The sequence below is a fragment of the Typopeltis vanoorti genome, chromosome 5 (assembly GCF_054136105.1).
Source record: "Typopeltis vanoorti isolate ZY-2024b chromosome 5, IOZ_Tvanoo_1.0, whole genome shotgun sequence".
NCBI lineage: Eukaryota > Metazoa > Arthropoda > Arachnida > Uropygi > Thelyphonidae > Typopeltis > Typopeltis vanoorti.
The window spans coordinates 172,655,126-172,683,082 of NC_143553.1; the positions used below are offsets into that span (position 1 = coordinate 172,655,126).

Genomic DNA, 27,957 nt, shown 5'->3' on the forward strand with positions numbered 1-27,957 from the left:
AGGTTTCTTCTTGATGGGGAGGAGGTGGAGAGGATCCAGAGGTGAGTGACCAAGATGATAGCAGGTCTGTGGAATGAACCGTATGAGAACAGGTTGAGGATTTGTGGGTTGCAAAAATTGGTTGATAGGCGGAGGAGGGGAGATATGATTGAGACATTCAAATTACTGAAGGGTTTCTATAAAATTAATTCAGAAGATATTTTTGAGAACAGGGCTGGTTGTGGGAGGACTAGGGGACATCCATGGAAACTGGGCAAAAGTGTAGTTAGTAAAGGTGTTAGAGCTGGGTTCTTTACTTTTAGAGTAGTGAATGAGTGGAATGCGCTCCCTGAGTCTGTGGTGGATGCTGTGACAGTGAATGAGTTTAAGGCGAGGTATGACAGATACTGTATGAATGTCGAATAGTTGTGATGAAAATGATTTGGGGCCTCCCTCGATGAGTCTAATGACTCCCTGGAGTTGCCCGTAATAATAATAATAATAATAATAATAATAATAATAATTAGACACTTCGAGTCTGCTACCGCCCTTATGTAATGGCACGACTGGTTTCAATCTTTATTGAGATCTCATCAGTGGGAGGCAGACCCAAACTTGGAGATCAATGTAGACTTTACATTTACTTTACATAAACTTTATACTGATAGATATAAATCACATATAAACGCTTAGGGGTCCTCAATAGGTTTTAATAGTGTAAAGGGACCACTTATGAAAAGAAACCATCAATTTTTCCTCCAGCATAAGAATGATTGTGTGAAATTGGAGATGAATAGGCATGTGGAGATCTCAGGAATAAAAAAAAAAAAAAAAAAAAATATATATATATATATATATATATATATATATTAGGGTTACCAAGTAATTTTATAAGCTTGGTTATTTAACTCCTAATCCCAAGTATGCAAACAATTAAGTATGCATCTGAAACATAGTTCAAGTCTAAAGATGGTACAACACCAGGGCAACTCATTGTAAAGGTAGGTTAAGCTCTGATCACTATTCTTAGTATTTACCCACCTTTACAATGAGTTGCCCTGGTGTTGTACCATCTTTAGACTTGAACTATGTTTCAGGTGCAAACTTAATTATTTGCATACTTGGGATTAGGGTTAAATAACCAAGCTTATAAAATTACTTGGTAACCCTAATATAAGGTATCCCCAAGTTAAAAAATTCATTACATATATATATATATATATATATATATATATATAAAGGGAATTATAAGATAGGAGATTACAACACTTATGGCAGTATTGGAGGGCAACATTTGTGATATGATTGTAGATGCTCAGAAGAAAGGAAATTAATAGGGCTGGAGACTTACTTTCATGCCAACAGAGAATTACATTCCTAGTGAAAAACGGAATGAAATGGATGAATAAGAGGAATCAAGCAGGAATTAACATCAGAAAAAAAGTTATCAAAGAAGAAGCAAAAAAATAAGGCAGTAGGGCTGCATAAAATATATAAAATACAAGCCAGGAAAGGCTTAGCTGTAATAAGGAGAAAGAAATTAGAATATGGGAAGAGACTTTCTTCTTCATGTAGCTTCCTCAGTGAGAGGATGCAGCACCATGTCCTCCCAGTTCTTTCTGTTGGTGGCTTTCCTTTTTGTTTCTGCATAGCCATGTGATCCAGTCCATGATCTTATATCTTCAAGCCATGTCCTTTGTTTTTTGCCTCTTGTAATTTTTCCTTCTAAAACTGTTACCTACTGAACCTCTCGGTGCATGTCCCTCCATTCTTATCTTTCTCTGGACCATTTCCTATAATAAAGATCTCTGTGTTCTTATTCTCTGTAGGACATCTGTATTTGTCACATGTTCTCTCCATGAGATTTTCAGAGCTCTCATATAGCACCACATTTCAAAGGCAATTATCTGTTGTCTTACTCTCTTCTTGAACACCCAGGTCTCACTTCCACATGTGAAAACTGGCCACAATAAAGCTCGTAATATTCTTTTCCTTGTCTCGATACACACAGAACTATTGAGCAGATCTTTAATTTTCCAGAGGGCATCTTTAGTTATGGCTGTTCTTATTTTTATTTCTTTATCTTGCTTTCCATCTGCAGTAAAGTAGGTGCCTAAATATTGTATTCTGTTGTATGTTAAATTTTCATATTCTTTATGAATATATCTGGCTCGGATCTGTGTTCTTTTGAGATTTTCATAAATTTGGTCTTTTTTTGCATTTATATCCAAATTTATATTTATACTATAATTTATATCTAATCCAAATTCTTTACCTTCTTCAATTAGAAGCTGCAGTAATTTGATTAATTTATTTCGGTTCTCTGCTATTAGAATGGTATCATCAGCATATCTAAGATTGTCATATTTTATACCATTGATACCAATTCCTAATTTATGTTTTTCAATCTTTTTCATCACTGTCTCGCTATAGATCTTAAATACAGAATCCTCAGAGTTAAACAGCCGCAATTTCTATTTGGTGTAAATTGTTTTTATTATCTTAAGTACATGATCATCTATGTCTAATTTATCTAATATATTGAGCATTTTATTATGTTCCACCCAATCAAAGGCCTTCTGAAAGTCCATGAAGCATATGTAAATATTCCTATTTCATTCAAGTGATCTTTCTATTAGTATTTTTAATTCCAGTATAGCATTAATAGTTCCCATTCCTCTTCTGAAGCCTTTCTGTTGTTCACTCAATTCACATATTAAGGCTCTTTCAATATGTTTGTTAACAATGGTTAAAATAATTTAGGTGCATGGCATATTAGGTTCACAGTTCTGTAATCCTTGCAATTTTGTGCATTATTTTTCTTTGGAATTGGTATGCAGATAGATGTTGTAAAAACTTCAGGTAATTCTATTGTTTTATAGATGTCCTGAATGGATTCCACTAAACAGTTCTTATTACTGCCATTCAAAGCTTTCAGCAGCTCAGCTGGGATATTATCACACCATGGGATTTATTATTAGGAAGATTCTTAATTACATGTTCTATCTCCTTTCTTGTCGGTAGAGTGGTATCTGTTGTTACGTTTAACTTAAGGTGTCATGGATCATCTATCATGTTGTCCACGTGGTTAGCCTAGTGGCTTTGTGCTTCTCAACCATATGCCTGGGGAAGGAGTATCCTAGGTTCGATTCCCGTAAACGACGTGAGGAGCTCAAGGATCTTCCTCATCCATAGCCAAGTTAGCCAGTCTTGGGCGTGGACAGCAGAGTTTTTCTGCCAGTTTATCTGGTGTTTTTCATCCAGCAAGCAGGCAAACTGGTCTGAGGACACACATGAATTACAGTCAGGAATGCTGACCCAGCCATAGGTCTGATTCATCAGCCTCCTCCAGTTCCAGAGCCCGAATAAAATTTGGAGGGACTAGATTGTACCATGAACTCCTGTAAAGAGGGGGAATGCTGTATCATCAAATAGAATTTAGTTATTTATCTATCATGTTAATACCAATTGATACCAATTAAAATTATCATCTTCATAGAGATCTGATAAGTACTCCACCAATCTTCAATTTATCTTTTCCTTCTCAATGATTATGTTTCTTCCATCTTTGTCCTTGATGTTATTAGACTTTGTACATTTTGCTTTTCCATTAAGTTTTTTCACTTTCAAGAATGCTTCTCTAGTTTTGTTCCTATTTTGTAATCCTTCTATCTTGGTGCACTGCCTATTTATCTTTCAATCTTCCGCATAACTGTTTCATTATTTTATCCACTGTTTTATAACTTAATCAATCTTCTTCATTTGTTCCTCTTTTCCATGTTCTTCTTTCATCAATAAGGTTCATTACTTCTTGTGTTATTCATGGTTTTTCTTTCATTCTTTCATCTTGTTTATCGATGTGGTTTATTATTATTATTCAGGCCTCCATAGAATCAAAAGACTCATCGTGGGAGGTCCTTCTTAGGAAACACAAAATCTATCATGAAACTCCTTGAACTCATTGACTGTTCTTGCTCTAACCACTCTCTTAGGCAATGCATTCCACGGTACAACCACCCTCCATGCAAAGAAACCACTCCTCGCCCTCTTGCTCACAGTTTCCTTTCGTAACTTCCAGGGATGGCCTCTTGTCATCACTCCTTCCCGCTGTTCAATCAAAAAAAGAACTCCCCAGTGTCAACCCTGTAACCACCTCTGAACAGTTTAAAAGTCTCAATCATATCACCTCTCCTTCTTCTATCCACCAAACTCTGCAGTCCACATTCCCTCAGCCGATCCTCATAATTATCATTGTACAGTCCTGAAACTATCTTTGTTATCCACCTCTGTAACCTTTCCACAGTTAATTTATCCCCTTGAAACCCTGGGGACCAAATCAGAGAACAACAGTCTAAGTGCAGTCTGATCAGGGGTTTATACAATGGAATGATAATTCTTTTATCTATGCAGGACAGCATCCTTCTCAGTACTGCAGCAATCCTCTGGGTTACCTTTGCAATATGCTCCCTGAATTTCAATTTTTCTATCAATCATCACCCCTAGATCTCTTATCTCCTCTACTTCTTCCAGTATAGCTCCTCCAATCGAGTATGCATCCTCCCATCGATGGATCCCAAACTTCAAGACTTTACATTTTGCTTCATTAAACCAACAATCCCATTCATTTGCCCATCTGTCTAGTTTATTCAAATCCTCTTCAGAGCTGCCACATCTGTACTATTACTGATAACCCAACTCAGCTTCACATCATCTGCAAACAACTGAATATCCCCCTGCAATCCACTGACAATGTCATTTATATAAAGGTTGAACAATACAAGTTCCAGTACTGAGCCCTGTGGAACACCACTTGTAACCTTCTACCTCCTTGATATTGCCCCATCATAACTCTCTGATCCCTATCAGACAGCCAATCCTCAATCCATTTGACTAACCTAACATCTAAACCCATGTGCTGCAACTTTAGTATCAGCTTATTATGTGGCACCTTGTCAAATGCCTTCCAAAATCCAAAAAAAAAAATGGCAGTATTTCCCTCATCAACTGCTCCTGTCATTTTATTATAAAAGGCAATCATATTACTAAAGCAAGAGTACCCCTTAACAAATCAATGTTGATTCTCACAGATAACATTACTCTCATCTGCCCAATGCTGTATAAGGTCTCTCACTAATTTCTCCAAGACCTTAACAACTACTGATGACACACAAACTGGCCTATAATTAGACACTTAAAGTCTGCTACTGCCCTTGTGCTGTGGCACTATCTTATCTTCCTTCCATTCCTTGGATACCTTTCGTGCAGCCAGAGTTTTATTGAAGAGCCAGTTTTTTAAAGTAATTTTTTATTCGAGGAGGGGGATAGGTGCATCAACTAAAGTTTTGCACACAGGCGCTGGACACTACTGGCCCCGCTCCTGTCTCCACTCCTCTCCTTATATCTCTTCCATAACCTCTTTTTCACCTGCAATTCCTGTTTGATATTGTTTGTCATCCACTTTACACCAAATTGTGTCCTCTTCTTCACTAGTGGAATCCAGCTTACTATTGCTAACAAATATTCCTTCACAATTTCTCAAGCACTAATGATATCCCGGCCTTCCAATTCTGCCCTCCATGGAACTGCCCCTAGTTGATATCGAAGACTATTATAATCACCTGCCTTATAATTCCACATATGTTCCCTTTTCTTTGATACACTTGCATGTCTATTCATCTTCCAACTCAAAACCACATGGTCACTCTCTCCAACTGGTGGGAGAGATGTCATTTCACTTATTATCAGCTCTTCTGATGCTATGTCTAAATCAAAACTCTTGAACCTCTTGTTCCCTCAATTACATGTTGCCTAAGACATTTGTTCCTCAAGAAGTCTAGAAATTCTATCCCCTTATTACTACGTGCATTTTCCTCTTCCTAGCACTTGCCAAGCTCAACTGCCTTAAACATCTCCTCCTCCCCACCCTCTGTGCTCCTTGGTTTGTAGCAACACCCCACTAAATATCCTGTCTTGGCCACTTTTATCTCATACCATATGCTTTCAAAACCATTAGTGTCACTGCCCTCCAAAGCTTCCACTCTTAGAGGACATAAGTCATCACTTAAAATAAGCAGTACTCCACCACCATGTTTTCCATTCCTATCCTGCCGAAAAATGCTGTACCCTGCTATTTCAGTTCCTGTTATTACATCATCCTCCATCAACCACGTCTCAGAAGAGATCCCAATTATCTTTCGACAGGCTGATGCTATCAGTGTCACCAATTCATCACCTTTATTCTGGACACTCCTGGCATTAGTATAAAGCATAAAAATGTCATTGCTTCTGCTTCATTTTAGCATATGTTATGATAGTTGCTTGTAGTCTATTCCACTGAGAGGGTTTCATTTTCATTTTGCAACTGTGTAAACAGTAAGTCTGAAACATTTTCATTAAATTTTGATTTTACTATTGGATTTTGAACCATTTGCAGATCCCATTTTAGTGGTTGACTTCTTTTAATTTTTATCCTTTTCAGGCAAATATTCATCTTCATTAAGACCACCAGTATATGATCAGATCCACAGTCAGCACTTGGCATCACCTTTGAGTTCCGTATTCCATTGAAGTAACATTTACTGACCACAATCCAGTCTAATTGATTTTTGTATCTTCCATATGGACTTTTCTATGCATATTTTGCTGTTGGTTTTTGCTCAAAATAAGTGTTAGTTATGATGAGACTGCACTTGTTATAGAAATCAATCAGTTTTTGTTCTCTCTCATTCCAAATTCCGAGTCCAAATGGACCCGAGTGTCTCTGATCCAACTTTTGCATTCCAGTCACCCATAGCACAAATAACTTGATCTTTCTTGCCTCTAACTTCCTTTATACACCATTCTATTTCATCATACATGTTATCTCTTTCTGCTTCCTCATTCTGTTCTGCAGGAGAATATATTTGTATGATCAGCATATCTCTAGGTTTAGACTTCACTAGAATTGCCATTACTCTATCTGATTTTTTGATGACCTGGATAATGTTTTTGTTAGTTTTCTTCTCTACAATGAATGCTACACCTCTCCTTGATGTTTCACCATCTGATGTATATACTTTATATATCTTGCCATTTGGAAGTTTTGACTCAAAATCTGATGATCCTTTCCAAAAGGTTTCACTTATTCCTAGTATACTAATATTCAATCTCACCATCTCTGTCATCACATTAGCCAATTTCCCACATTTATTCAATTCCTTTTATATTCCGAGTAGCAATTTTCAAGCAATTTCTGTGTCGCGTTTCTTTATAGCAGTCACAGACTGACGATACCGCAGGACCTGCTACATCACCCTGCCATACTGAGATTATCTGGGCTTTATTTCTTTTCTGTTTAGACATGATGCTTTACACAGTGGCATTTTTTATGGAATGGGCTGCCAAAACAATCCAACCCCCCCCCACACTAAATGGAGGACCGCAGCTGTTGTTGAATTGTGGGTCCCATTGGTCTCATCAGAGACCTACAAAGTAGGACCACCAACCTTCCCCCATCAAGGTGATGCCCCCATATACTGTCACAGCCCAGCAACCAGGGGAAAAAACTAGAAAAGCAAAATTAAAATCCTGCTGTTTTTTTTTCATTATGTGGATAGAAGGGAAATAAATGATTATGGGATAATGCCTTTATTAGTTGGAAGCGATGATAAAATATAGGAAATACATCCAAAGTATTTAGTGATCAAAAAGTTAAAGTGTTTCGTTAGTGAAATACAGCATTTCTAGATGGAGATGAAGAGAATAATTAATGTTATTATTACTATATATTTATCTCTATGGAATCAGAAGAATCAGAAGTAATTCACTGTCAAGCCGCTAACTTCTAGCAATCCATTCTTCCACTCACTCACCACTCTTCATGCAAAAAATTTAGTCTGCATACTCTTAGTAGTCATGCTTTTACATTCCCTCTCTATTTGTCATATACCGAAAAATTTCTTTAGTGTCAATAATATTGGACAGGGATACACAGCGTGAGAAAGGTGGATGCTCCAAGAGGAGGTGAGAGCATGTGTAGGCAGAAAAAGAATGGGATAACCAGGGATCAAGAGGAAACAGTTGGAATTGAAAAGGGTTCTAAAATGAAGAAGCAGAAAGGGAAATGGTCCCCAGTCTAGCATGGAGAGATCACATTGAGTGAGTGGTATCAGTGGAACTAGCTGTAGATCCAGAAATAAGCTGTTCTGTTTGTATACCAATGCTAGAAGTATAAGAAACAAGGCAGATGAAATGGTTGCACTAATTGCGTCTGTTCACTCAAAGATTGTCAGAATAAGTGAGACATGGTTGGAAGAAGATGACATCCTGACAGGAATAGAGATGGAAGGGTATGATGTGTTTCGTGAGGATAGAAGGGGTAAAAAGGGAGGTTGGAGTGCTATTGATGATAGAGAAAGATTATGTCCATACAAAGTAGAGATGCAAGATGGAAATAGTGCCAGTGGTTTTGAGGCAGTATGATGTGAGATAAAGGTCAATAGAATCAAATACTTAGTGGAATGTGGATGGTGATAATGAAATGTATAGTCAAATTAGTCAAGCAAATAAGAAAAGGGTGATCATTATGGGTGATTTCAATTATGGCAATATAGACTGGAATGATGAGATAGCAACTGGAAGTAATGAAAATGAGTTTCTTGAGTTTCTGAGGGATAACTACCTCAGACAGTATGTAACACAGGACATATGAGGATTAAGGGTCTTGGATTTGGTCATCTCATCAGAGGATGTAATTATAAACGAGGTATCAAATCATTCACCAATTGGTGAGAGTGACTATGAGGTGATTACCTGGGTGGTTGCAACAGTGCGAGGACCCCTGTGAGAAGAGGGTATATGTGGAACTACAAGGTGGGTGATTATGAAGAGCTCAGGAGACAGCTTGCAGGAGTAGCGTGGAATGAAAAGTTAGCTGGAAAAGAGACCAATGCAGCTTGGGGGATTTTCAAAAACTATCTACTAGATGCAATGTCTAAATGTATTCCAAGGGTGAGAAGGTTAAATAAGGTAGGTGTGAGATGGATGAATAAAGAGATTAAGCATGCAATACAGAGAAAAAGAGCATTGTGGAGGCAGCATAAGAGAAGTGGAAGTAACCAATTTCATGAGGTCTACAAAGACCAGGCAAGGAGGGTGACTTGGTTGGTGAGAGTAGCTAAAGAGAGGTATGAACAGCAGTTAGCTAATGAAGCCAAAAAGAATCCTAAGGAGTTCTTTCAATATGTAGCCAGCAAAAGAAAGAATGATTATGGAAGGATGACATTGATTGGAGGAAATGGTATAAAGACAGCTGTTGCAGAATGTGTGGTGGAGATACTTAATGAGCAGTTCATAAGGATCTTTCAATCTTGTAATTGTGACTTCATGGAGAGATTAAGAGCAGTTGATGATGGGGAGGAGAGACTGACTGTAAGTGAGCAAGAGGTGTTTGGGGAGTTGAGTAAACTAGATGTAAATAAGGCTGTGGGACTTGATAATATATCACCACGTATTCTGAAGGAATGTGCCAGAGAGTTGACACATGCCTTGACATATTTTTTTAATACGAGTCTTGCACTTGGTCAAGTCCCTAAAGAGTGGAAGGAGGGCAAGATTGTGCCACTTCATAAAGGAGGTGATCGAACACAAGCATCAAACTATAGGCCTATCTGTGTGTCAGGTGTTGTGGTTAAGTTGTTGGAGAAGCTTGTGAGAACTAGGATCCAGAGTTGGGTTGACAACAATGGTATAATCTTTGATGGAAAGCATGGATTTGATAAAGGGAGGTCATGTTTTAGTAATCTACTTACTTATTACAATAAAGTGACTGCTTCCTTGGACAGAGGAGAAGGATACACAGTAATATACTTGGATTTCGCAAAAGCTTTTGATAGAGTACCTCATTATAAGTTGACAGTCAAACTAGAGCATATGGGGTTGGATATTAGATTAGTGCATTGGATTGGAGACTGGCTATCTGATAGGTATCAACAAGTTGTGTATGGGGGTGCAATATCCAGGAAAAGGAAAGTCACTAGTGGAGTGCCTCGGGGATCTGTTTTAGGGCCATTACTATTTAGCTTGTATATTAATGATATTGGTGAAGATTTGGATGGAGATATTCAGTTGTTTGCAGATGATGCAAAGTTGGAACGAACCATAAAGAGTAGTGAAGATGTTGTGGCATTGGAAAAAGACTTGAATAAATTGAGTGATTGGGCAAGCAAATGGGGATGTGAGTTCAATGTTGCAAAATGTAAGGTTTTAAAATTTGGAAAACAAAGATGGGATGCAAAATTTATGCTTGGTGAGGATATATTGTTGGAAGTAGAGGAAATAAGAGATCTAGGGATGATAGTGGATAAGGATCTAAAATTTAGGGGACACATCGCCAAAATTGTGAAGACAACACAAAGACTTCTGGGAATGATGAGGAGGACACTGACGTGTAGATGTAGGGAGATTGTTGTTCCACTGTATAAGGCTTTGATTAGGCCACACATGGACTATTGTGCCCAGATTTGGTCACCTGGTTTTCAGTAGGATGAAGAGATGTTGGAAAGGGTCCAAAGGCGACTGACTAAGGTAGTTTCTGACCTCTGGAATGTCGAGTATGAGGAAAGATTGAAAAGATGTAATTTGCAGAGTCTAGTGGAGAGAAGGAAGAGGGGAGATATGATAGAGACCTACAAGTTGGTAAGGGGTTGTTATAGGATCAATGGTGGAGAAGTTCTACAGAGAATAGTGGGAGATCAGGGGAGAACCAGAGGTCATCCCTGGAAACTGTATAAAGAGTGTGTGAGTAGGGGAGTGAGAGGTAGGTTTTTTTTGTGCAGAGTTGTGAATGATTAGAATGCCTTGCCTGATAGTGTGGTGTCTCAAGGAGTTTGAATGTGTTTAAGACCTGGTACGATGAGATGTGTGTGAGATTAAAGGACCTCCTAGATGAGTCTTTGACTCCATGAGGTCTTGTTTAATAATAATAATAATAATAAAACTCCACATTCTCACTATACAAGAAAAACACAACAAATAAGATGGCAGATTTTTTGCTGCTTGATATGAGAGCCATGCTTATCAGAGGCTCAAAGCAACTTGAAAAAAATAATAAAATAAATAAAAAATAACACTTAGATTATCTCACTCAGTGTACACAAATATCTTGTGCCACACACTCCTCACATGTGGATGAGTTTGCAATTATTAAAAAATACCTACTTGCAATAACTGAAAGGCAGTCTGCTACTGCCAAACGGACACCAGCATCTTCATCCTTGACTAGTTTCTTCAATGCTTGCACTGTTTCTAACAAAATAATAACATCTAAATTACCATATTTTATAAATTATCATTTGAATATAAACAATCAAATTAGACTGAATACATTTAAATTGGCATATCATGAAAATAAAGACACAGGGATAGAGGTGCTACACTAACAAAGCACTTGAAGCAAGCTACAATTAGTAAATCTTGTTATATTCCGAAGAAAAATTCTTGGTCAAGACTTGGGGGGGGGGGGGGTAAATTGATATTTTCCCATAAAGATTATTATTATTATTTTACAGCATCTTGATGGATTTGGAGACTCATTGTAGGGTAATCATACTAACCATTATTCACATGATACCTGTGACACCTTTCCTAATGAGTCATTCATTATTATTTCTCGGCACCTGCATCGAGTCAAAACCTCAACCTCAGAGTGGGAGACTCATTTTAACCACTATTGACATAATACCTATTCTACCCTTCCTTAAACTAATTCATTGATAAAGCACTCCCAAACACCTCTGGTAATCCATTCACCCAATTACCATCTTGCAAACAAAAAAATCTAATCCTTAGTTAACCACATTCTTCCACAATTTCCAGGGATGATCCCAAGTTCTCTCCTTTCATGCTGTGTAAAAAAAAGTTTTCCTTATCAATACTATAAAACCCCTTTAATAACTGTTATGCATTTATCATAATATTCTTTTATTCACTTATCAGCTAGTTTTTGAAGCCCACAGACCTTCAATTTATTCTCATAGTGAGCATTCCATACTCCTTCCAAAATTTTGGTCACTTGACTTGGGATCCTTACCACTACTTCATCACCACAGAATCCAAGTGACTACATCATCTGCAAGCAGTGATTCATAAGTGGACTTATCTTCCCTTCTTTCCACTGCTATGGCACCTTACCAGAGCTGAAACTTAAATTAAACAGCCTACAGCCTAGTCAAGAGGGGCTGCCTGTCTCCTCGCACAGTGTAACAAAAGGTCCAACATCACACCCAATTCTGCAGCTCTGGTAAGGTGCCATAGAAGTAGGAAAGAGGAGAAGATAAGTCCACTTATGAATCACTTATGTCTTATGAATTAGTGCTTGCAGATGTAGTCACTTGGATTCTGTGGTGATGAAGTGGTGGAAAGGATCTGTATTTGCATATTGATATTTCATAATATGCTGAGAAATTCAAGATGATTACAGAAAACTGACTAATATATTCAAATTAGTCAAAACCTTTTACATCCAAGGATATAAGCACTCTTTATAACTAATGCCATCAGAGTCAAAATTATTATTATCCCAAACCTCTATGGATTCAAAGACTCATCAGGGGAGGTCCCTTTATTATACAAACAGCTCATCATACCATGTCTTAAATACATTCAAATTCTCTCAGACAATGCATTCCACTCATTCACAACTCTTCATGCAAAAAAAACCTATCTCCCATTTCCCTGCTCACACCCTCCTTGTATAGCTTCCAGATCTCTTGTCCCCCCCCTTCCTCCTCATCATCCACCATTTTATGAAAAACCTCTTCAACGTTAATCCTATAACAACTTACCAACTTGTATGTCTCTGTCATAACATCCCTCTTACTTGTATCCATTAGATTGTACAAAATTGCATCTTCTCAACCTTTCTTCATACTCAACATTCCAGAGACTACCTTATCAATCACCTCAGAACCCTTTCCAATATCTCGTCATCCTTTTGAAAGCAAGCTAGGTGACCAAATCTGGGCAAAGTAGTCCATATATCATCTAAATTTTACATCGTTATCTACCATCACCATAAGATGTCTTATTTTCTCCATCTCAAACAATATATGACCATGAAGAGTAAATTCTACATCCCATCTTTGCTTTCCAAATTTTAAAATCTTACTTTTTGCAACAATGAACTGGTATCCCTACTCTTGTGCCCATTCACTCAGTCTATTCAAGTATTCTTGTAATGCCACAAGGTCTGCTCTACTCCTTGCAAACTGTATATCCCCATTCAAATCTTTCTCAATATAGTTAACATATAGGTTAAACAGCAATGGTGTTAAAACAAACCCCTGAAGCACACCACTAATGATTTTCCTTGTCTTGGATACCTGGGATATCTTGTTGATACCTATTAGACAGCCAATCTCTAGTCCAATGCACTAGTCTAATATCCAACTCCATTTCCTCTAGTTTGACTATCAACTTATGATGCGGTAATTTATAAAAAGCCTTTGCAAAGTCTAAGTATACTACTGTGTACCCATATCCTGCATCCAATGCATCTGTCACCTTATTGTAATAAGATTACTAAAACATGACCTCCCTTTAGCAAATCCATGCTATCCATCGAAGATAATACCATTGTTTTCAACCCAATTCTGGAACATGATTCTCACCAGCCTTTCCAACACTTGAACCACAACACCTGACAAACAGATTGGTCTATAATTTAATGCTGGAATTCTGTCACCTCCTTTATGAAGCAGTACAATCTTGCCTTCCACTCCTTTGGAACTTGACCCAATGTAAGACTCATATTAAACAAATATGAGGAAATATGCAGTGAGGATATGAGAGGAGGAAATAAGAGATCTTGGGGTGATGGTGGATAAGGATCTAAAATTTAGAGGGTATACTGCCAAAATTGTGAGCACAACACAACAAATTCTGGTAATGATGTGGAGGATACTGACTTCTAGAAGTAAGTAGATTCTGGTTCTATTGGATAAGGCTCTGATTAAACCACATATGGACTACTGTGTACAAATTTGGTCATCTGGTTTTCAAAGGATGAAGAGATGTTGGAGAGAGTTCAGAGGCAATTGACCAAAATATTTTCTGATATCTGGAATGTTGAACATAAAGGTAGGTTGAGATGATGCAATTTTCAGAGTCTAGTGCATGATAGGAAGTAGATTGATATGATAGAGACATACAACTCTCTATCAATTCTTGGGAACCAGAAGGTGGTAGAGAAGATTCAAAGACCAGTGACTAAACTGGCTACAGGTCTGTAGAATGCTCCCTAAGAAGATAGGTTGAAGATCTGTGGGTTACAAATTTTAGTTGATAAGCAGAAAAGAGGGGACATGGTATAAACTTTTAAGATATTAAAGGGTTTTATAATATTGATGCAAAGGAAATTTTTTAATATATGACAAACAATCAGAAAACTAGGGGCAATCCTAGAGAACTAGGGGTGTGCAGACCAGATTTCTTGTGTGTGTGTAGAGCAGTGAATGAGTGGCATGAATTGCGAGAATAAGTTACGAGTTCCCTGACAATGAATGAGTTTAAGGAGAGGTATGATAGGTTTTGTGTGTATAACAGTTAGTTTGGATCTCCCAATATGTGTCTCTGGACTCCATGAAGATAACGTATAATAATAGTAATAAAAAAATAAAAAAAAATCAGCTGACGCCTTTTTATAATAGTAATAAATTAATTAGATTTATTTTAGTTAATATATTAGTCTACATTGTAATTTCTTTAAAAATACAGTTATGAATAGCCAACATATAAGATTCATCACCAGATTTGATATGTGTACTTGCTATTAATTAAGTATTATACTGATTAGATATAAAGAATTTATATTGAAAAAAACACCATAGAAAGATGCATTTCTGGGAATAAACTAATGTTGTCTTGACAGACACCACTTGCCATATGAATGATTGCATGTTGTGGGGCAGCACCATTTTATGAACCAATCAGTCATTAAATATCCTAAGATGTTTTTTTTTTTTTGAAGCTCAAAGTATTGAAAAATCAATCTTCCCAATAACTGATGGAACAGTAAGACTCATAAAGGGACAATTTATCCTCTTTGGTTTAGAATAATTATTTTAATTTTTGGAGCACAATTATGGCTGCTGAAACCCCACACGAACCCACAGCTGAAATTTTTCATGGATGCATTGCAGAAACTGCTATATGTATGCACCAAAGAATGCGAAGGATCTGTGGACTGTTTGGCTAAATGAGAAGAATAAAAATGTCGACATATGTGAGAAGTGTCGGGATAGACTGGAGCGATTAGGAATGGAAGCAGACGTCGTTCTTGTAGATTGCAGACTTGAGAGTTTGTGCATTGCAGAGGTTGGTTGATAGGCAGAGAAGAGGGGATATGATAGAAATATTTAAATTACTAAAAGGTTTTTATAGCGGACAAGCATTGGCAGGAGTTCGTGAAAATGAAAAGACCTTCATCTCCTGCAAGAGGAATTGGAAGTGCTCAGTAAGGAGGTACTGGAAAATAAAACTGAGTTAAATGTGTTGAATAGAGAAATTAAGACTATGGAGATTACTTTAGCTGAAGTAACTAGAACAGGATTAAGTAAGGGAATTCACCAAGGCTTCACCAAGGGAATCCTTGGTGAATGATGAAGTAATAAATAGTATGGGAGTGATTGGGAGTCAACAGAATGAAAGCACAAGAGGTCTAGAAGAAATGAGATGTTGGGAAAGTGAGGGAGTAAGTAAAAGAGCATTGAGGGAAAGTAACAAAACTGGGAGAGTCATGCTGAATAGCTCAGAAAATGAGCTATTCAACATGTTTGACACTTGTTTTGATTTGAATGAAGTTATGAGTGGTACAATATATGGTGATTCTATGAATAAGGGTGTGGAAAGCTGTATGCCTGAGGAGTGCTTGGCTGGTGGAACAATAGAGAGAATGACTAAATTTAACACACGTGAACTACAGTAGTAGGTTTTTTTTATCACGTAAATATTTCATCCTAGGTATCTTAGGACATCATCAGTAGAGTAGAACAATACTAGGAATGACACAAAGGATAGGGGGCGTACGTACAATGGAATCCAAATTGCGTGCAGTGGCACACTGTGGCCTGAACTTAAATTAAATTGAATTAAATTGAATTAAATTAAATTACAATTAAGTTATTTTTACACAATTTTGTATGACAATTTTCCATACTTTAGGGATGGCAAGAACATCATTGCGGTTTAGAATTGGTCTGTGAAGTAGGGCTTCAGCACTTTCTTTATATAAGCATTCATATTTATATGAAGATCTGTGTAGGAGTTTTGTCTTTTCCCAGTGGATCTTGTGGTTTGGGTTTTCAACTCCGTGTTGAGCAAGGCCTGATTTTTGCAGATATGGTCTTGATGTTCCGAAATGCGTTTAAAAAGTGATCTGCTGTCTGTCCATAATAAGAGTTTACAGGAGCATGGAACCTAGTATACACCAGGTAGTAGCATAGGTAAAGGTAACAAGTTGTGGATCTGGTTGATGGGTTTGTAGGTGGCAGCAAGATTGTATTTCTTCATATTTTTCGAGAGCTGTTCGGAGATGCCTTTGATATAAGTTATGGGAATCCTCTGAGCTTGTTCTTGTCTAGGTTGATGTGTGGAGAAGTTGCTGATGATTTTTTGAGATTGTATCCATTCAGAGTGGCTGTGTTTTTGATTATTTCCAATTCGTGTTTTAGAGAATCCTTGGAAGAGCAAAATCTGTGTGCTCTGGTTACCAATGATTTAATGATGCCAAATTTTTGAAAGGGATGGTGAGCAGAAGTATGGTGAATGTAGCAACCTGAAAATGTCGGCTTGCGATAGACAGAGGTGGAGATGGAAGTGTCTTCTTTTCTTTGGATGTGTAAATCCAGAAAGGGGATGCCCTGTGGAGATTCTTTTTCGAATGTAAATTTGATGCATGGCTGAAGAAGGTTGATTTTATCTAAAAACTGAAGTAGCTCTTGTTTGGAATGACTCCAGACTGCAAAGATGTCATCGACATATCAAAGCCAGAGTTGTGGTTTGGGTTTAAACGTGAGAATTTTTTCTTCAAGATGTTCTATAAACAGGTCTGCCATGTTGGGCGACAAGAGGGAACTCTTGCTTGTAGATTTTTCCTTTCCATGTGAAGTAACCGGAAGTGATAACAAATTTGAAAAGTTCAACAATATCCGATGAAAATTTTTGATTTAACAGGTCTACAGTTTCTTTATGGGGGATATTGGTGAAGAGAGAGACGATGTCAAAGCTAATTAGCATGTCAGTTTTCAGCAGTTGAAAGTCTTTTATTTTGGCATGAAATTCTGTGGAATTTTTTACTGAAGAGGTTGAATGGCCAATGCAGGGACGGAGAAGGTTGGATAAGAATTTTAATAACTTGTAAGTCGGGCTGCTAATTAAATCAACAACAGGTCTGAGTGAGACATTGTTCTTGTGATGCTTGGATAAACTGTATATTCTTGGAGGTCTAGCATGGTATGTCTTGAGTTTTTTTGAAGTTTCTTCATCTAATGACTTTGTTTCATCGAGTAACTTGTTTCAATTTCTTCAGCTGTCTTTTTGTGGGATCATAGTCAAGTTTTGCATAAGTATTTCGGTCTCGGAGTAATAGATTCATTTTTCTGTCATATGAAACAGTATGAAGAACCACTGTAGTATTTCCTTTGTCGGCTCTGGTGATGATTATGTTTTTATTATGTTTTAAGGAAGTAAGAGCCTTCAATTCTGAAGGTGGAATGTTTAAAACTGAAGGTTTGGCATCGAAAATTATTTTTTCTATTTCAAAACGAAGTTTGTTGGCTTCAATACTGGGAAGGTGGCTGATGTTTCTTTCAATGTTGTGTATGAAATCTAGATATGGGAGACGTTTTGGGGGAATGGTAAACTTATGACCTCTTGCTAGAACATTTAATTCATCTTCTTTTAGTGGGTGGTTAGATAAGTTAACCACTCATTTTTCGGTCGGTAATTTATTGATATTTTTCTTAGATCGATTTAACAGGTTAAGGTATTTTTTCTGTAGGTTAATATTGCTTTTATCGAAAGCTTTGATCCCCGAGTTTTTTGAGACACTAATAATCACTTGTAGCAACTCTTGATTTAGCGTGTTTGACAAATCTGCTTGTAGTTCTATAATTTTTTAATTATTTGTCGCCAATTTATGTTTAAAATCTTGTAGCTGATTCAGCAGTAGTGAATGGCTTACTTTTTGATAGATTTTATGGACACTTGGTGATTTAATCAATTCCATTAGTTGGCAAACGCTGGAATAAGTTTATCACATCTGCACTTTTTTAAAAAAGAGCAGACGTGCCACTGCACGCAATTTGGATTCCATTGTACGTACGCACCCTAACCTTTGTGTCATTCCTAGTGATGATGTCCTAAGATACCTAGGACGAAATATTTGCGTAATAAAAAAACCTACTACTGTGGTTCATGTGTGTTAAATTTAGTCATGAATTCTCCACAGGTTTCTCTATATAATCAATAGAGAGAATGACTTTAGCAATAAAGAGAGGGCATGATGCAGAAAAGATGATAGTTATGGTGGGTACAAATGACCTCAGTGGCAGTATTAATCAGGTAACAAAAGATTTAAGAACACTGTTAGATATCATGAAGAAGAAAAGTGTCAAAGGGAGGACTGTGTGTGTGTGTGTGTGCTGCCTCATTTTGACAATTATGAGTTAAGTAGACGAGCGATGATAATGAATGATATGATTGCAAGAATGTGCATAAAAAAGAGGTTTGGAATTTGTTGATGTCTGGAGTGTGTTTGAAGGCAAAAGACAGCTGTATGCAAGAGATGGGTTGCATCTGAACATGGAAGGTCATAAGCAATTGAAGAAGTTACTGTTTTCTGAACAAGTTGAAGTAATTGGGCAGGGAAACCAAAATTGAAAAGGTTTAAGAGGGAGAAACTTAGCATTGAATGTATATTTGTTGATCATTATTCGTGGAATAAATTGCAGAATAGAGTGGATAAAAATTGGCATGGGACTACTGAAATTAGAAGAATGTATATCAGTTCTAAAACTGGTACAAAATAACTAAAAGGAATCTGCAATTTTTGTATACTAATGCAAGAAGCATTCGAAATAAGATGAAAGAATTTTTGGCATTAGTCAGTGCAATCTCACAAAAAGTTGTAGGCATTAATGAAACTTGGCTGTCAGCATAAGATGTGATTACTGGAATTGAATGTTATGGGTACAGTATTTTCAGGAAGGATAGAGAATATAGAACAGGGGAAGGAGTACTGTTGATGATAGAGTTGCAGCCAAAGAAAGTAGATCAAGAGGATAGACATGTGAATGATAGTTCATTTGAGGTGGTCTGGTGTGAAATAGTGACCAACACAACCAAATATACAGTTGGTTGCTGCTATAGGCCAGTGGGTAAGGGGGTGATATTGAATTCATGCATCAGCAAATTAGTGCAATGAGTGCAGGGTTAGTGATTATTATGGGGATTTTAATCATGGTGATATAAATTGGAAGGAGGAAATATCACGTGGCAAAAAGGAAATGGGATTCATACACCTTCTAAGAGATAATTATTTTAAACAGCACATAACTGAAGGGACTCATGGTGTAAGAGTGTTGGAACTGGTCAATGGTTCAGAGGACATATGCATAAGTAAGGAGTCCTTGTTACCTCCAATTGGTGAGAGCGATCATGTGGTATTGACTTGGGAGGATTTGTGGATTTCTCTCTTAAGAAGGGATATACAGGGTGTTCGGGATAAATTTGACAGTTTCGTAAGGAAAAAGAAAATCTTCTTTGTATCTATTAAATTTAATGAATTGACAAAAAAACATTACAGGCAGAGTTAATTACAATACTATCAACAAGATTTACTCAAAATAACCACCATTAGCATCGATCACAGCTTCAATTCTGCTTCGGAACCTCGAACAAGCTGATGCTACAGTCTCCCTGGGAAGGGCCGCAAAAACTGTTTTAATTTTATCCATTAACTGGGCTTTTGTATTACTGGAAGTGCGATTGGTGTCTTTTTCAACTGCGCCCCATACAAAATAATCCATGGGGTTAAGGTCTGGGGAGTTTGGAGGCCAAACATTTGGACTGGTGAAGTCGTAGAAATTTTCAGACAACCATTTTTGACTTTTCCCAGAGGTGTGGCAAGGGGCCGAATCCTGCTGCCATACATACGGCCTACCATTGGCTACCCTTGTTATCCAGGGCTTGACTACAGTTAGCAACTCCACGAACAAAGCCCGAATTCCAATGCCAGGGTTCTTCAACACCTGTTCCTGCAGATTTGCGAGGAATTCTGCTGTACGAACGCAATCAGATCGTCTGCTAGGGATCTTTCTTCTTGCTACATCCTCGTAGTCACCATTGCAAGTCTCTAGTTCATGCCTGATTGTTTTTACTGTATTCAGGGAGCATTGGGCAGCAGTCGTAATATCCTTATTTTGATGGCGGGCACGAATCATCATGATACAAGTTATTCTCTTCCATGATTCAGGTGGGTTCCAGCTATCCATCCTTTCTGACATCTTGTATATGAATGAAGAAGGGTCCAAACTTTTAAATGAAGAGAAGTGTGTGTTAATACATGTAACTTACGGAAAAATATAATTAATTATAAATATGTCAAATTTATCCCGAACACCCTGTATATGGAATTACAGGTTAGGAAATTATAACAAGTTTCAGAGGGAGCTTACAGCCATCTCATGGCAGAACATATTGCAGGGGAAAGATGGGATAAAATCAGCAGGTATCTTCTGAGGAAGACAATATCAGAATATATTCCCATGGTCAGGAAGACAAACAAGATAGGCGTTAATGGATGAGTAGTGGTATCAGGCTTGATCTGCAAAAAAAGGAAAATGTTATGGAGAATTCAGCCTAGTACTCCCATGAGCAGTACAAGGCTCAAGCTTGGAAGGTTACCAACATAGTAAGAAAAGCTAAATCAGTATTATGAGAAGACCTTAGCCAAGGGAATCAAGGGTACTCCCAAAGAGTTCTTCTGCTATGTGGCAAGTAAAAGGAAGAAAGACTTTGGAAGGATAACTTTAGTGGGTGCTGATGGTATTGAGGTGACCAATTCAGATGTAATAGTAGAGTTACTGAGTGATCACATTTCAATAGTCTATCACCCAAGTGAGGATATCTCTGTACCTGTAGCAATAACTAATGTGAGAATTGAAGTTAATAAATCAGAGGTACTTAGTATACTGCAGAATTTAAATGCAAACACTGCTATAGGTTTAGATGGAATATCAGCTCAGATGTTGTGTGAATTATTATTATTATTATTCAGGCCTCCATGAAGTCAAAAGACTCATTGTGGAAGGTCCTTTCTAAGAAACACAAGTCTATCAAGACTCATCAAGGGAGGTCCCTCCTAGGAAACACAAAGTCTATCATACCACTCCTTAAATGCAGTGACTGTTCTCGCTCTCACCACTCAATCAGGCAATGCATTCCATGGTTCAACCACCTTCCATGCAAAGAAACCACTCCTCACCCTCTTTCTCACAGTTTCCTTTTATAATTTCCAGGGATGGCCCCTTGTCATGATTCCTTCCCATGTTTTGTTACCCGAATGTGCAAAGTAATTGTCAATGCCTCTTACTTGGTTATTTAACTTAAGTTTAAACTCTGGTATAGTCGCTCAGGAGTGGAAGGAAGGCAAAGTGGTTCCTTTGTATAAAAGGTGGCTCTAAGACTGCAGTAGTTAGTTACAGACCAATCACTATCTCAGGAGTGGTGGTAAAAGTATTGGAAAAGTTGGTTAAAGACAGAATTCAAGAACAGGTGGATCAGAATATGATACTCTATAGGGGCCAACATGGTTTTATTAAAGGTCGATCCTGCCTTAGCAATTTATTAACTTTTTATAACAGAATGGCATCTGGGTTGGACAAAGGAAATGGCTACACATTGTACTTCTGGATTTTGCTAAGGCTTTTGACAGGATACCCCATGGAATACTATTGAGCAAATTGGAGCAGATGGAGATGGATACTAAACTGATGATATGGTTTGGTTGGTTGGATTATAGTTTATCTGGTACAAAAACTACAAAGGTCATACTGTGCCATACTAAAGGTTACAACATCAGAAAATTGTAAACTATACGTCTGTACAAGAATCTAGTTTCACAAAGCAGCATCTCTAGGTAAAGAGAACTGCTGCAGAGGGCACAGCAACACACAAGGTCAGAGGTTATTAAAGTAGTGCAAACATAGTTAACAATATAAGGTAATACATAATATATGAAACACTATGCTAGGGAATGCAGTATCTACATATATGTAAAATTATAATAGATGCATTTATAGCAGTACAAAAATAGGCAAAAAGGTATTATGCAATATGCATGGATGACAATTAAATTTAGCAATGCAGTATAAACAGAATTACTAGAAAGTACACAAATAGGTAAGATGTCCTACAGCACTACATGATTATTCGAAAAATAAAGTAGTAAATAAGATGCATACACAAAATGTATGTTAAGTGATGCAGTTATTATACAGCATTGATGCATAAAATTTAAGTTTAGCATTATGGTATTTACATATTAACAAAATTACAGCAGGGTGATACAAATATACAAGATTGAGATCTGTGGTAATACATAATTGGTCAGATTTAACCTAATGAATAACATGTATGTATAAAAGTTAAGTTAAGCAAAAAAGTATTTATACATACCAATTTATGGTCAAATGTGTTTGTACAAATTAATTCTTTCTAAAAAAATTAAAAACATCATGAAATTTGTCTGAGTCTGCTAGCATTTCCCTGAGTGTATATGGCTTGGTTAGATAGGTGAAAATTTCATTCCTCTCTCATGTAAATTTTTGACAATCTACCAGAACATTATGAATAGTGAGATGTGTGTTGCATTATTCACATATGGGAGGGTCATCAGCTCTCAGTAAATGAGAATGCGTAAGGTGACTGTGACCTATGCGGAGCCTAGCAAGGACAACCTCCTCCCTTCTCTTTGTACATTGACTAGAATGCCAGTGTTTAATTTCAGGTTTAATGTCATATAATTTGTTTGCTAATGCTTCCTGCCATGATGACTGCCATTGAGCAATTAGCTTTGATCATATAAACTGTCTATAGTCTGTATATATGGTACTGCCAAACAGTACGTGGAGAAAGTTTGAGCCGATTTAGCAAATGCATCTGCAGCCTCATTTCCTTTGATTCCGATGTGGCTGGGAATCCAGCAGAACTGAACATCGAAATCAAGGATTTTCATTTTGTGAAGCACGTGTAGTGCTTCACAAAATAAAGTACTCATAAAGTACTGGATGTGGATTATACATAGGAGAGGAGATAGCCTGTAAAGAGCTCAATGAGTCTGTATAAATTATATGCTTTTCGTAGCAGTTTCTTTTATATGCACAAGTGCAAGCTGAATGACATGTAACTCTGCTGTATAATTACTGCAGTCTGGTGGGATCTGATTTGAGATAATAATGTCAGGAAACACAGCGGCACAGCCAACAGAGGTTTTAGTTCTTGAACCATCAGTATAGATGGGTAAGAAATCAGCGTGTGCTGCTCTGTGTGCATTAAAAAATTGCAGGTAAATGGATGATGGAGTATAAGATTTCTGCAGCTGAAAAAGTGAGAGGTTGCAGGATGGTGTGCAAATTGCCATGGAGGAATGCTGTTATGTTTAGTGTAGCTAATGTTGTCAACATTTATACTAACAGCTTGCACTGTTTCTTTAATATACATACCAAAAGGATTTATAGCAGTTTGATGTGTGTGATATTGAGCTTCCCAATGCAGAGAGAAGATACTATTCCATGTATGGTGATCTGGGAGAGATTTTATTTTTAGGGCATAATAAAGAGGCAACTGTTTCTGTCGAAGTGATAGAGCCAATTAATTTGTACTGGTATACGGATAATAGGCATCTATTATCCATATACCAATACAAATGAATTATATAGCTATCCGTATACCCTGATGATGGATGGAATCCAACCATCGTAGGTTACTCTGTCTCGTCGAACCATAGGCTTTTGACCCATAATCCAGCTTTGAACGTATAAGTGCACAATAAAGATGGAGCAATGAAGCTTGATCAGCATCCCACTCAGTAGAGGATAGAGTGAAAAGGAGATTCAAAGTTATTTTGCACTTTTCTCTTAGTTGATGAATGTGCTAGAAATGTGAGATTTCTGTCAAAGATGAGTCCCAAGAACTTGGTTTCTGTAGCTACTGGAATAATAGTATGTTCCATTCTTAGTTCAGGATCTGGGTGATGAGTGCATTAAGAGCCCACAGAGAGAGACATGATCAATTGCTTGCTGAAGTGTCTTTCAATTACCCTCATGTTACGTGAGTGACAGTAAATTGTGAAGTCATCAATATATAGAGCATTGTCTACAGTGGGAGGAAGCTGTTCAATGATTAAGTTAATTTTAATACCAAAAAATATCACACTTAAGACAGAACCTTGGAGAACACCTTGTTCTTGATGATATAGTCAAGATAGTGTAGTTCCCACTCTGACTCGGAAAGTTTGCCTGGACAGAAAGTTTTTAATAAATATAGGGAGGTGTCCTTTGAGACTAGGTTATAGAAGACTTTTAATATGCCTTATCTCCAGGCTGTGTCATAAGCTTTTTCCATGTCAAAAAAAAAAAACTGAGACAAGATGTTCTCGCTTCAGAAATGCATCTCTTATACAAGAACTAAATGGTCTAAAGTTGATCGATGTCTACGGAAACCACATTGTGTATTGGAGAGAAAACTGTTGCTTTCTAAATACCAGAGAAGTCTGGCATTAACCATTTTCTCTAGTATCTTACAAAGACAGATGGTCAGAGCAATGGGTCGATAATTATTTGCTTGTGTTGGATCTTTTCCTGGTTTTGGGATAGCAATGACAACGACTTATGCCAAGAATTTGGAAACTCTTCTGCAAGTATTCTATTGCATAATAAGAGAAGAAGATCCATAGAAGATGATGGTAGATGTTTTATCATTTCATAATGGATGTCATCAGGTCCTATTGCACTAGGGTGAGATTGTAGGAGAGCTCTTTTTAGTCCCTCCTTGACAAATGGCTGATTATATGGCTGAAAATGTTGATAGAAAAATTAAGCCTTTGTTTCTCTTGCTGCTATTTCAGTATTAAAAATTCCAGAAAATATGGAGCTGTTGCTGAGATTTTAGCAAAAGTTTCTCCCAAAGTATCTGCAATAGCTTTGGGATCAGCAAGAACACTTCCATTAGAGTCTAAACGGTGTGTACTATATCTGCCTTTCATTTTCCAGATTTTATCCCATACAATTTTTGGACTGGTCATTTGATTAATTGATGTAGAAAATTGGATCCACGATTGTTTTTGAGTCTGACATCTTATATAACGTGCTTTGGCTCGAGCATGCTTGAAAGCTATTAAGTTTGATGTCGTGGGGTGTCTACAAAATATGCTCCATGCTCTGTGTTGATCTTTTTTGGCTGCCTGATATTCTGGGTTCCACCAAGGCTCTGGATAGAATGGAAATCAAGATGATGTTTTTGGGATGGAGGTTGTTGCTGCCTGGACAATGCATTCTGTTATATATTTTAAAGCTTCATTGATAGGTGTTTGACTGAATGCATCAGCATTGATTTTGCAAGATGAGAGAAAGTGTTCTAGTCAGCTTGATCCATTTTCCATATAGGTATCTGTGTGGGTGAACATGGTTCCTGTGAAGACATTGTACAAAGAACAGGAAAGTGATCACTTCCATACATGTTCTCTTCAACGTCTCACATGAGCAGTGGATGAATGGAAGGGGAACAGATTGTAAGATCAATTGCAGAATATGAGCAGGTAGGCATATGGAAGAAAGTATTGAGTTTATTATTTAGAAGGGAAAGGTTATTATTATCAAGAATTTTTTCAATGATTCGACCTCATCTATTAGTGTTGGCACTACTCCAGAGTATTGTGACTGTTAAAGTCAGCAATCAAAAGTATGGGTTCAGGCAGTTGCAAGATAAGGTTATCAAGATCAATTTCATTTAACTCGGCATTTGGTGGTAAATAAATTGAACATACTGTAATAAGAAATCCCACAGAGAAGCAAATCGCTACTGCTTCCAGAGAAGTATTAAGTTGGACCTGATGGAAAGGAATATGACTGCCCACTAGGATAGCTACTCCTCCATGAGCAGGACCATCTCCTGTTCTATCCTTACGTACAACAGTGAAATTCCTAAAGGTACGGTCCTCATTGGGTCTTAAGTAAGTTTCCTGTAGACAGAAACAGAAAGGTTTGTGTTTCAGCAACAACATCTTAATATCGTCAATATTCTGGCAGATCCCACGACAGTTATTTGTAAAAATGTTCCTATTGTTTTGATTTTATTGACTTGTCTGGTTTTCGAGAGGTTGAGGGCTTACCTTTGTCAGATTTATATTTATCCACTGTTTTAGGGAAATATGGACGGCCAATGTCCATCTCTTCCTCTGGTAGAGTGTTCAAAACATCAAATGCATTAGGGTCAGTTAGAATGTTTAGTTTGCTTTCAGTGGGTATTGAGGTATCCATTTTTTCTGTGCGAATGTCTGGTGGTTTATCTTTGAGTGAAGACTCCACCATAATTTTTTTGACAGGTGAGTTTTCATTGAACGGGACCATTTTTAAAGTTGTCTCTGGAATAAGGCCATAGGTCTTGTGATTAATGTGCTCAACAGAGAAGCACTTGCGATTGTAAAGTTCAGGTATGGTGAAATTATCAAATGGTAGAATAGACATACATGTTTGAGTAGTTGTTCGCACTTTTTTAATTGTTACTTTTTCAGCATAAAAGGATCGTAGAACAGGTGTAATGGTGGCCAGCTTTCTTTTTGCATCCTGATATATGTTTTGTTCTGTTTTAATTTTTTGTATCTCTTTTTCATCTTTCTATTTCTGACATGCACAAGAGTATGCTGGATGATCTTCCTGACAGTTGACACATTTAGCTTTTTTTTTCACAGCAAGATTTATTATCATGTTCTTTACAACCACATTGGGCACAGGTAGTAGAACCATGACAGGCAGTTTGGGCATGTCCATATCTTTGACATTTAAAGCATCTCAGTGGGTTAGGAATGTACATTCTAACAGGACAGCTGAGAAACCCTGTTTTTACAGATGTCGGACACCTAGATGTATCAAAAGTAAGGATGATATTCTTGGTTGAGACTAGGCGACCATCCCCACGTATCAGGATGCGCCTCATACCCGTCACTCCTTGATCTTTAAGCTCTGAACATATTTCCTTATCAGGGACATCAACAAGATCCCATTCAGATATCACTCCTCTACTGGAATTGAGTGTTCTGTGAGGTGTTACTGCAATTTGTATTCCACCCATTGTCATTGCTCTCGGTAATTTCTCAGAATGTTGTTTGCATATTGTTTCCACAAGGATATCACCAGAAAGCAATTTCTTGACAGTTTTGGGAGGACCTGCCAGTCCTTCTAAACTTTTCTGGATAAAGAAGGGTGACATTTTCCCAATTAGTTTACCTGTTGCATGAATGATTAAAAAGGTTAGTACATTTATGTTAGTATCCGATATCTTTTGTTTCTTACTTCCGTTTCCATATGTTGTGTCTACATTATCAGTATTTGGTTGGGACTTTGTTAGGGTCCCTGAAACATTTGAGGATGAAGTATTCATATTTAAGGATTTTTTAATTCGCCGCGAGAGCTCCCCACTCACCATGGAGCCACAAATGGACGCCCACTATCCGGTACTGCAGCAGGTCTAGGATCCCTACCCCGGACCATGGGGTGAGAGACTTACTGCAACACTGTTGAACCCTTGCCAGCAAGCCCACTAGCCGAATGATCCTGAATAGCCCAGCCCGGACCACCCGTCTTGCCGAAGCAGGGGCCAAAGTAGTGCAAGACTACTAGGATCCCCCCCCACACACACACACACTTTCCGGATGTCCACGGGTCA

At 37.6% G+C, this 27,957-nt stretch overlaps 1 protein-coding gene across 1 annotated transcript in view; it reads right to left on the minus strand.

Moving 5' to 3' along the window:
- Positions 1-27,957, minus strand: part of LOC150107065 (radial spoke head 14 homolog) — a 179,352-nt gene that overhangs the window by 32,109 nt on the left and 119,286 nt on the right. Inside the window, exon 3 of the mRNA XM_090393547.1 lies at positions 11,176-11,280. Coding sequence (XP_090249673.1) covers positions 11,176-11,280 — 105 coding nt within the window. The remainder of the gene's footprint in view (positions 1-11,175; positions 11,281-27,957) is intronic.